This window comes from Condylura cristata, unplaced genomic scaffold (genome assembly GCF_000260355.1).
Source record: "Condylura cristata isolate star-nosed mole 26May11 unplaced genomic scaffold, ConCri1.0 scaffold00006, whole genome shotgun sequence".
Classification (NCBI taxonomy): Eukaryota; Metazoa; Chordata; class Mammalia; order Eulipotyphla; family Talpidae; genus Condylura; species Condylura cristata.
Window position 1 is genome coordinate 40,001,347 of NW_004567107.1, and position 11,210 is coordinate 40,012,556.

An 11,210-nucleotide genomic window follows, 5' to 3' on the forward strand; every position below is an offset into this window, starting at 1 on the left:
TTTGAGGGAGGGATAGTAGTGCTGAGAAGAACTAAGCATAGCAAGGTGCTTGCATAGGCAGAGGAGAACCATAGGCAGGGGTGCAGGGTGGCACTTCTCTGGATCTCAAGGGTCCTTATGATCAAAAGGAAAAAACTTATTACACGTTTATATATCGCGATCGTAGTAGCTGGGTATGGGCAAGCCTGACAAATGGCCTAGGCCGACCTATTTGGACACAAAACTGTTATTTCTGTGATCAGGATATAACCCAGGGATCTGTCCCTAAAGCATATATAAAGCCAGAGAGGGTTGTGGTTAAAGGTCAGGTGCTCATAGAACACTTACAATTTAATAGCCTTATTGGATTGGGTATTCCTGGGGCCCTAAAAGATCAGAAAGGAACATGAGGCCTGGATGTGTGGGATATGTAAGGAACAGGACGACCCAAGATGCTAGAGGTGGGCAGACCAAGAACTCTCGGCCCAAGACTTGGGGGCCATGCCTGATGGCAACTGGTGGGTCTCTGGGAATTTTCGTATCTCCTCAGTGCACAGGAAACAACAGAGGCCCGAGCAAGGCCCCGCGCCATGGCCGACCGGCAGGCGGGTCTGGCTGCCGGGGACTGGGAGATCGACGTGGAGAGCCTGGAACTCGAGGAGGGTGACCGCGGGGCTCATCCGCCAACGCCTCAGGGGTCCAGCCCGCCGCCGGTCGACGGGGACGGCGAGGAGGACGAGGACGAAGACGAAGATGACGATGAAGCGGAGGACGAGGGCGACGGCGAGGAGGCAGGCCCGTCCCCAGGGGTACCGGGTCGGCCGGAGCAGAGAGTGGGACTGAAGTCGAGGCCGCTTCCGGCGTCCCAGGCCTCGTCCGCCGCGGCCGGTCCCCCAGAGCGCTGCGCTAACGCCGGCAGCGGCGCGGAGCCGCGCAAACTGAGCCGCACGCCCAAGTGCGCGCGTTGCCGCAACCACGGCGTGGTGTCCTGCCTCAAGGGCCACAAGCGCTTCTGTCGCTGGCGCGACTGTCAGTGCGCCAACTGCCTGCTGGTGGTGGAGCGGCAGCGCGTCATGGCAGCCCAGGTGGCGCTCCGGAGGCAGCAGGCCACCGAGGTGCGTACCTGTCCGGCCCGGGGCGTACTCCACCGGGCGTCCTGCGCCGCGAGATGGTCGGTGTGGGGTAGGGGGTGGAGGGACGTGGCTGCTTCCTCAAGCCGAGACCCAGGGCTTCGCGGCGCCTGGCAAGTCCTGGGACAGGTGGTGGCTTTAGCATCGGGAGGGAGGAAGCTAGGGGTATCGCTGGGGAAGAAAAATGTTTGTATTAAAGAGTGGACAGAAAGTGGTTTGGCCCATTCCGAGCTTTACGGGAAAGGCAGTTTATTTTTATTAAAACATACTTTGGTGGTTGGAGAGGGAGGAAGAACCCCCCGCAGTCCTTCCACCCGGATCCCGGGCGCGCGTCTACCGCGCTCTCGGCGCTGTGCGGCTGCGCTGTCGGCCGCGGAGCTGCGCGGGGCACGGAGCGCGCACGTGCTTGCGTGCAGCGGCTCATTAAGCCGCGCGTGCTGCTCCTGGTACAGGTGGGGCCGAATGAGGCGTGCCTTCCCCTCTAGGTCGGTAGCCTGGAGCTCGGACCCAAAAGCCAGAGGGGAGCCTCCTCTCGCCCTGTTAGGGGAGCCACAGTTTCCTTACATGGAGAGAGGCCCTTCCTGAACCTTGAACGTTAGGTTTCCACGAGCCCAGGTACACGGAGAACTAGGAAGAGGCTTCCGGCGGGTGAGGGCTCCTGTCTCAGGCCCTGGGAGGGGAGGAGTTGAGCTTTACTCTTGGTGGAGAATGGTTCTCCTTACATGCTGGAAGCCTTTCCCTGATGATAAAACTCTGAGGGCCTGGCGGTTCACCCCGGATTCCTAGGTGGCACTGACCGGGGCTGGAACCTGGTTTCAGCCTTCTCTGTCCACTGTGTGTGTGTTATACCATGGGCCTTCGGGTTCTCTGGGGCCTGCTTGGTGGGCTGAGGGGATGGCAGGGTCTAGAATCCTACTGACCAGTTAGTGAGGGGTCCTCTTGCTCCGGGACTCCAGCTGCCTGCAGGGGATTTGTGTGTTTTCGTGCACTTTCACGAGCCCCCTCGTCCAGTGAACAATCTAGAATTTTCAGCCAGACCCAGGCGATTCCCGACCTTCAAACCTCTCTGTTACTTATCTGAAAACGTGCCCAACCTTCCCTGCTGAGGGGAGAAGCCAGCACTGTACAAGTGCCTAATATCCTGTTTGGGCGCTGATGAGGACACGGACCGGCCCTCCGCAGCTGTCTTTCTGGGCCAGGGTCCTGGTTTCTTGACTGTGTCCTTCTGGCATGGGAAGAACCTGGGGTGACTAGCAAAGCAGAGAAAACCAGAACCATGATATCCAGTTGGTGAATTTGGATCGAGCGTCTAGTTTTCCCTGGAACACAAGGGCGTTGATACCAATTTTGTAGGAGCCATGTTTCAGTAGATGTAAAAATAAATAGGTAAACGCCAGTAAGATGCCCCTTTCCTATCCCTTCTCTTTCAGGCTTTCAGGTCATTATTGACTGTTTCCTCTGTTTGCAGGACAAGAAGGGGCTTTCTGGGAAACAGAATAATTTCGAGCGCAAAGCTGTGTATCAGAGGCAAGTCAGGGCACCCAGCTTGCTGGCCAAAAGCATTCTAGAAGGTAAAGCAACATGTTATTCTTTAGTTTTTTAAACCAAGTTCTAAGTGATTCTCATCATTCAGGCTTATGGCATTTTTATTAACATGTGAAAGAGTAATTTGAGGGGAATGTACTTTTTATTAGATTTTTTTCCTTAGTAAGGAAATCAGGACTTGGGAAAATGACTCTCACTTACTCCCTGAGGTTTTTTTCACTGATAATTTTGTGGTCTGCTAGATAGTTAATGGGTCAATGTGGAGTACATATGAAATTTGCCCGAGTGAGGGACGTACAGAGATAGCCTGCTGAGTGATCTCTGAGCAGATGTCCTGGAAGGAAAGGAATAACAAAATTCATTTTTTAATGTATCTCTACTTCTGGCCTGGAGAGACTGTTGGGGTGACTCTAGCAAAGCTAGAGCCAAACAGATTAAGTTAAATGAGGAGTTTAACAGCTACCCACACTGACAGATAAAGACTGCTAGCCTAGATAATTCAACTTTTAATTCTACTTTTCCCCCTCATTATCTTGTTTTATTTCCTGGATTATCTAGATAACTTGCTGTTACTTCACACTTCATTTTCCATTTTTTGACAATTGAGATTGTAGAATCTGGAAAGTTTTAGAATCAAATGAGAAATGGAAGTTGATTTGAACAGTGTCGAATCCAATGGTGTCTTTTCACTTTTTCTAAAGCCTAGAAATACATTAATTTTCTTAAAATATTTCTGATTTCTAAAAGCATCTATCTTTGGCTATGGAATTTCTTGGAAAATTACGCATTGACTGACTTTTACCATTTAGAGGAAAGGGAAGTTTTTATTTGCTGTAATCAGTGCCATTTCATAACATTCAGATTGAAAAGTAGATTTCAGAAAAGACATTTGAATTCTCTTGTGTGACTTGTGAATTGAGGTGGTTCTGGACAGATTTGAGTTTGCTCATGATTATCCTGTCTGTGTACTTATGACCTCAGAATGGTTTCTCATGCATTAAAAATGAATTTGGTTACAAACTGGGTAAATAGATTTATATAATAGGAACCACAATGATAAATTGAAATTGTGCCAAAGCAACTTGAGAAGTGGGAGGAATAAATGGAAGTAAATTCAAGTAAATAGCTTCCTGGCAAAATGTTACCATAGAAATGGAAACATTAATTTTCAAATGTTATTTTATTTGCAAATGAGTTAGGATGGGTTTGTTACTATGTAAACACAAACATCACAATTGATCTGTCAAACAAATTTGATAGTGGTGAGTGCTTAGGGATGATGAAATACTCAATGTATTTATGCTGCCAGGAATTCAATTTATGTTACATTAAGTTTTGCTTTTTACTTTGTCCCTATTCATAGAATGTACAGTGACTTGATCTATGTTGTAATAATTGCTTGTTCAATTTAGTAGGGAATCTCTTACCCTTTTTTCCCCTTTCTCTATTTTTGTTTGTATTGGTAGTTAGGCTAAGGGCTTGGTTAAGTTGTTCCTTGTAGAGTCCATTTGACTGGTAAACAGCTCCTTTCAATTTTCTATGCTTCTCTATTTCCTTTAATCTTTTCTCTTTCTCCTCACTAATCTGCTTTAACTCTCTTTTTTTCCTAGTTCTCCTTGGATTATTCCACAACTGTAACAGTGTGTACATAATGAGCCATCTTTAGAAAATAAAAGTGACGTCAGCTCTAGGTATAGATATCATTTTTAATAATGGAAAAAGATGTGGAGAGTAATAAAGCATTGATTGAAGCAAATTGAACAGTCTTGTCTTTCAAGGTATAGGAGCATGGGAAGAATATTAAAATTTTAGCCAGTAAAATATGCCTGGTAAAGCTAACAAATAAATAAACAAAAAGTTGCAATATGATTATCCTTCCCACTAAAGGCTACTATTTAAAATGAACCTATCTATGCTTTGTTTTCTGTCTAAAAATATCAGTGTTCTAGAACTGTAAATAATTGTTCTGCTGATCTGTGGTGTCTCTCCTGCCTTCTAGATTTCCAGATTTTTCTTCCCTAGATGTTAATGACTTTCATGTGCAATGCTTGCTTATTTTAGGCTACCGCCCCATTCCAGCAGACACTTATGTGGGAGGGAGTTTACCTCTACCTCCCCCTGTAAGTGACCGGATGAGGAAAAGGCGGGCCTTTGCTGATAAGGAGTTGGAGAACATTATGCTGGAGAGAGAATATAAAGAGAGGGAAATGCTGGAAGCTTCCCAAGCTGCTGCCTTGTTCTTGCCCAATCGCATGGTGCATGGACCTGAATACAGCTCTTACAGAAGCACCTACAGTCCCACACCAGTGGAACCACCAAGCAAAGACTTCTGTAATTTTTTGCCCACCTGCCTTGATCTGACCATGCAGTATTCAGGATCTGGGAATATGGAACTAATTTCTTCCAATGTTAGTGTGGCTGCGACTTACAGACAGTATCCTTTGCCTTCGAGATTTTTAGTTTGGCCCAAGTGTGGCCCCATTAGTGATACACTCCTCTACCAACAGTGCCTACTAAATGCCACCACCTCAGTGCAGGCCCTGAAACCTGGGGCAAGCTGGGACTTAAAAGGAATACGAGTTCAGGATGGACTTGGTGCAGAACACGACATGATGTCACCCAAACTGGAAGGCTCTTTGGTGCTGCCTCACACTCCTGAGATCCAGATCTTCAGAAATGACCTTCAGGGTCACCAGGCTATCCCTGAGAGGTCTGCGTTCTCCCCACCCCAACGGAATTTCTCTCCAGTTGTTGACACGGACTCTGTGGCAGCTCAGGGGCACGTCTTAACCAAGATCAGCAAAGAAAGCGCCAGGCACCCTCTGCCACTTAAGCATAATCCATTCCACTCATTATTCCAGCAAACTCTTACTGACAAATCAGGTCCTGAGTTGAAAACATCATTTGTCAAAGAGGCCTTTGAAGAGGCCCCTAAGAAACACAGAGAGTGTTTAGTCAAGGAGAACCAGAAGTACACATTTACAATAGATAGATGTTCTAAAGACCTTTTCGTAGCCAAACAAGTTGGAACAAAACTCTCCGTGAATGAACCACTGTCGTTTTCTGTTGAGTCTATTCTTAAGAGGCCATCGTCTGCCATCACTCACGTCTCTCAGTGAAAGGCTGTTTAAATGGAAAGCTGGATTTTCTGCAGTTTCAGAGGGCCTTACCAGCCACTAATTTTTTTAAGAAAAATGTTAAAATGTTTGTATAAAGAAATGTCTAATGTAAATGATGATGATTAAAAAATTCTATATATTCTTATGCATGTACTTTTTCTCGCCACATGAATATATTTAAAGATGGAAATTGCTTATGTGCAAATTGTAAGGTTTCTGTGCTTTGCACAGCATTTCAAAGAGTAATAAAATTGACACTGTCTTCTAAAAGTCCAGTATTTGTTGAAGTAGCTGTTTCTATTCAAAGAAAAAGCTAGTGTTCCTGAAATGTGTTCTTCATTTTTCTGATTCTCTGTGTTTGCAAGTATTCTTAATGATCACTGGGGACCATAGGCAAACCCTTCTATTGCCTTTGTTTTGCATTTTGGAGGCATGTGTAAATTTAGGTATTTAAGACTTTGAGGAAAACATACCTTTCTTTTAGGAGACAATCATATGGCTTATAGAATCTTATTTTCATGTGATTGGATGAAATTGAATTAATTTGAGGAGAGATCGAGTTTAATATTTTATTTAGGATGACATGGATTTTTGGAATGAATCTTTTAACTCTCTGTGGGTCCAGCTCCTTTCCTGATGGGATGTGTGTGCAGAATCTTTAGTGTCCTTTTTAGATTGAATATTCTATGACACTTGCTTGGGTTGCTGGGGACCATAGGGCAGGCGTTCTTATAAGGTGTAATCAATTCAGCCCATGATGGTGCATGTTGAAAGCCCCTCACCTCTTGTGTTACTTCACTATTTCTTAAGGATTAGAAATAGTCATTTAGAGACAGCCACAGCCACCGCTCTCAGCTGGCTGTGGAGAGTATCAGCTTTACCTATCTGTGTGTTCACAGTGACCAGTATAGCCCTCTTCTGAGATGAACACATTTACTATTCCAGTTTCTTCAACTGCCAGTTGCTGAAGCTTGCAGATACTTATCATAGCATGGGGGTGGCTTCTTGAGTCTAAAACCTTCTCCATCACTTAATTCAACAAAATGTTAACTGTTGTTCCTTTAGAATGATAAAATGAGAATAAGATGTTTTTGAGAGTATTAAGTTTACCCTTGAAGACATCATCTGTAGACCCCAAATCAAGTTCTGAGATGCTAGTCATTTCCATACAGAAAATCAAGAACTAAATATTTCCCTTTTAATACTGCCATGGGGTGAGTTTTAATTTCCTATCCTCATTTGAGTAGCATGCATGTAGGGTGGCATAAGGAATATCCCAAGAAGTTTGTCAGTTTAAAGAGTTTGTCTTGGTTTGGAAAACATTTAAAGTTATTTAAAAATGAGCTTGCTACTGATGAGCTTATGTAAACCTCCAGGGATTCTCTGAGTTGTTGCTTAAAATTGGTATCTATTTCAAATACAACAAGCCAAAAGCCTTAGATTTATTTTCAGTTTGTACTTTTGAAATAGTACTTGGTTTTGTTGAGTCATTTTTTTTTTAATTGCAAAAGCCAGGGAGAATGGAAATTTGCCAGAGGAGAAGAAAATGAAAGTAAGCAGAGATCCCATAACTGCTTGAGATTATCATTAAGTGGAATAATGTCCTTGAGCCATGAATGAGTGAGTGCCCTGGTGTCAGAACTAATTTCGACTGTGGTCCTGCCACCTCCTCTCTCTTTCCCTTCATCTCTGCTTTATATATTTATTAAGTGATATCTTCCTATCAAATTCATTTTTGCTGATGCAAATGTAATAGGGAAAAACACACTAGAATAAAGCTGATAAAAACATCCCAAGGAGGATTTTCCTCTCTCACACACGCTCTTTTTAAAATGTATTTTAGTATTTGGAATATTTATATTTGTCAATTTTTTCCTTGTGTTCGGTGAACATTTTGGAATTTCTTTTCAGATCTTTCTATATATCAGCTTAATCTCATTAAGTGAATCCAGTTGGCTGTGGGTATTAGTGATTTTTCTCACATTACCAGCGACCATAATTTTATTGGTCTTCAGCATTTATGAGGGTCAGTACTTTCCTCAGCAAACTTATTGTTATACTTTGCATTAGTTCTGCTGTAATGATGAATAATTCTTGGAATTTCAAACATATAAAATCTACCATCAGCCATTCAAGAAGAGCTTTGTACTTCGTTCTTTGTTTCTCATTATTTCATGTCCATGAAAGCGACGATTAGACTATATGGAGCCTTCAAAGAATGCTGTCATTGACACATTAAATCAAATGTGGTTTAAGCTTTTTCTATGTTCAAGGCAATAAATGGACTTGTTTTTAATAATTTTTAAGACCATCAAGAATATTAAAACATGGATATTTTTCTCAACTCAATAAAATAATTAATGTAATGACATACAGATAAACTGATTAGACATTATTATTTTTTGCTCAGTTTGCAGTTCTGAATAGTTTACAAAACTGCTTCAGTTATTTGAGACTCTCGATAAGTGCAGGTTCTGATTCTGTATGCCTCAGGTGGACCTGAGAGTCTGCATTTCTAACACACTCCCAGATGCTGCTGTTGCTGCTGCTGCTCTTCAGATTGCACTTTGGAGTAGCAAATTTTTCTGTCACTTTAGTTAGCATCCAATACACTGTTTGGATTTGGGCTTCTCATACATTGGAGTTGTCATGCATAATTTCAGATACATGAGTAATTAAAAAGTCTTTCCAAATTTGGAGAATGAATGTCACAGTAGTGTACCATAGTGTAAATTATTGATGATTATCAGTGATTGACACAAATACATCACTCTGGTTGGGGATCTTGATAATGGGGAGGAGGGCTATACAAGGGTCAGGATAGGGGGAATATGGCAACTCTCTGTACGTTTCCCTTACTGTTGTCTATTCTTTAATCAAAAAAAAAAAAAAAAAGGCAGTTCCTTTTAATCCTTGTAGGGCAAGATCTGAGCAAAGGCATATATTTAGACATGTTGTTTCCCTTAATTTTTCCCCTCAAACCTAGACTTTTTAATTTGTTTAAAAAATATTTTAAGTTGTGGTAATTATCCCACACAATGTAAAAGCAACCTCTGTGGCCCTTTTAGGTGTACAGTTCAGTGTACTCGGTACATTTACATTGCTGTGCATCCTCCACACCCCTCACTTCCAGTTATTTTTTTATTTTGCAAAAGTGAAGCTCTGTCAGTAGCACAAACCCTACCCCCACCTCCTGGCAATCATCTTTCTAATATTTGTCTCTTAGCATTTGACTACTATTATCAGTGGAATCTTACTATATTTGTTCTTTTATGACTGACTTTGGTCAGAGTAGTGTCTTTAGGTTAATCCATATTGTATGTAGCATGTGTCAGAATTTCCTTCCTTTTGCAGGCTGAATCATATTCTGTGTGTGCATGTACTGTACTGCATTTTGTTTGTCCACTCTTCTGTTGATGGATCTTGGGTTGCTTCCATCTTTTGCCTATTGCAAATGGTGCTGTTGTGATATGGGTATACAAATAGCTCTTCAACCTTCCTCTCACTTTCATAGTGAATCTCTGCCTATTTTAAAAGAAAAAAGAATATAAGTGAAAGCAGTTCCCTTACGTTTTAATCCTTGTTTCTCATCTTTAGTAAATCGGTTTTCTTAAATATGTATTCCTCTTTCACTATTCCCCCTCCCCCTGAACATGGACCATCCCCACTCCTCACCAAGGTAAGACTGCTTTGTTCACAGAGGCCCCAGTATCAGTTGTGCACCTGTTAATATGTGTTTAAGTGTGAGTGTGTTACCATATCATCTGAATGTTAAACTGTTACACAGTTATGAAATTATGTTGAGGGAGAGTTGACACTAGCATGTGTGAAAATGATGTGGGAGTTATAGGGTATTCTAGGACTCAAAACCAAACAAGAGGGTGTCATGGGTATAAAAATTGCTAATAAAAATGGGAGTCCATTTACCCTTTCCACATCAAGAAATGCCAACTACAGTGTTTTCCTCTACTCATCACTATCCTCCATCAGATTATATCAGGAATTTATGTCTAGTTCTGGGCATTGCATTTTTAATGGAAACATTAATAGAATTGTTTCCATAAAAGGAATATGAGGATAAGGATGGTGAAAAGTGTACAGCTCTTGTCTAATCTGTACATCTTTAAGGACTTTGAGCTAAGGGCATTGGGAATGAAGATTTGGAGAAAAGATATCTTTAGGGAAAAACATTTGATTTATTTATTGTAGATGTGAAATGTTGACTTTAAAAAAAAAAGAAAAGATTATTTAGGGCCCTCCCTGGTGGCACAGTGGGTTAAAGCACAGCACTAAGAGGCTTAAGTCACTTCCGCATGAGTTCGATTCCCGCCTGCCCCGGAGGTGACCACATGGCGTGGCAGACCTCTCCTGACCCACCCGCTGCTCCCCTCAGCAGTGTACTTCGTCACTCTGCCTGTTTTGCTCCCCACTCTGTCCCTGGTGAATCCTCTTACCGTCCGCATCTCTGGCCTGTTCCCCAGTTCTGTATGAATAAATAAATCTTAAAAAAAAAAAGATTATTTATGCGTACAAGAGCTGTGATAATGGCCAGAGGTATGGCGTTGAGAGGATTCACCAGAAACAGAGTGGGGAGCAGAACAGAGGATCAGCTGAAATACACTCTGGTGGGAGCAGTGGGCGGGTTATGATAGGTCTGCCGTGCCTTGTGGGTCAGCTACTCAACTGGGGGTAGAACTTGTGCTGCAGTGACTGAAGATATGTTCATAGTGCTGTGCTTTAACCTGTTGCACCACTAGGGAAGGCCCTGAAATGTTGACATTTTTAAGGAGGATTTAATGTACCTTGGGATTATCTAGAAGAAGCAATTAAAGCCAAGAAGAGATGTTACAGGGGGGTGAGATACAGCTCGATAAAAAGGGAGGCCTCCATGGTGGCCTAGGGGTTAAATCTAGGTGCTATACGCTATAACCTGAGTTCGGTTCCCACGTATGGTGCAACAAATCTCTCCTGTTTCACCCGCTACTCTCCTTAGCAGTGGTTTTCAATAAATCTGCTTGTTCTGCATCTCATTGTCTCTGGCAAATCCTTTCACCCCAGCACCTTTGGCCCACATCCCAGACACACACACACACACACACACACACACACACACACACACACACAAACACCCTGCTGCCACCCCCTACACCCTCCCCTCCGCACACACACAAATGAAGACTGTCTTTCAGTTTAGGTTGCCCATAAATGGACTGGCCTACCTTGTGACAGAAGAATCTTGCATTTGGTGTGGAATTGAATTAGCAAACAGGAACTCTGCTTCATTTATCTTTGCATAAAGCACAGAACTACATGAACAAATGTTAGTTAAGTGAAGAGCATATTTTTCAATTCTAATAATTTCTGATTTTGTAACAAATTATCTGTGCGAAGAAATTCTTGAATTATTTTTCTCTTTATGATTTAGAAAATCACACCA

General features: G+C 42.8%; 1 protein-coding gene across 2 annotated transcripts; it reads left to right on the forward strand.

The window, feature by feature from the left end:
- Positions 1 to 502: 502 nt before the first annotated feature.
- Positions 503 to 6,047, forward strand: DMRT2 (doublesex and mab-3 related transcription factor 2). Of its 2 annotated transcripts, none has more exons than XM_004677624.1 (3): positions 503 to 1,094; positions 2,578 to 2,680; positions 4,716 to 6,047. In XM_004677624.1, exons 1-3 carry the CDS (start codon positions 570 to 572, stop codon positions 5,771 to 5,773), a joined length of 1,686 nt encoding a protein of 561 aa, XP_004677681.1. In that variant the 5' UTR covers positions 503 to 569; the 3' UTR covers positions 5,774 to 6,047. The 2 variants fall into 2 exon arrangements, with proteins under 2 accessions (XP_004677681.1, XP_004677682.1); XM_004677625.1 differs by lacking the exon at positions 4,716 to 6,047 and adding an exon at positions 4,265 to 4,409 and having other exon boundaries at positions 553 to 1,094.
- Positions 6,048 to 11,210: the final 5,163 nt, after the last annotated feature.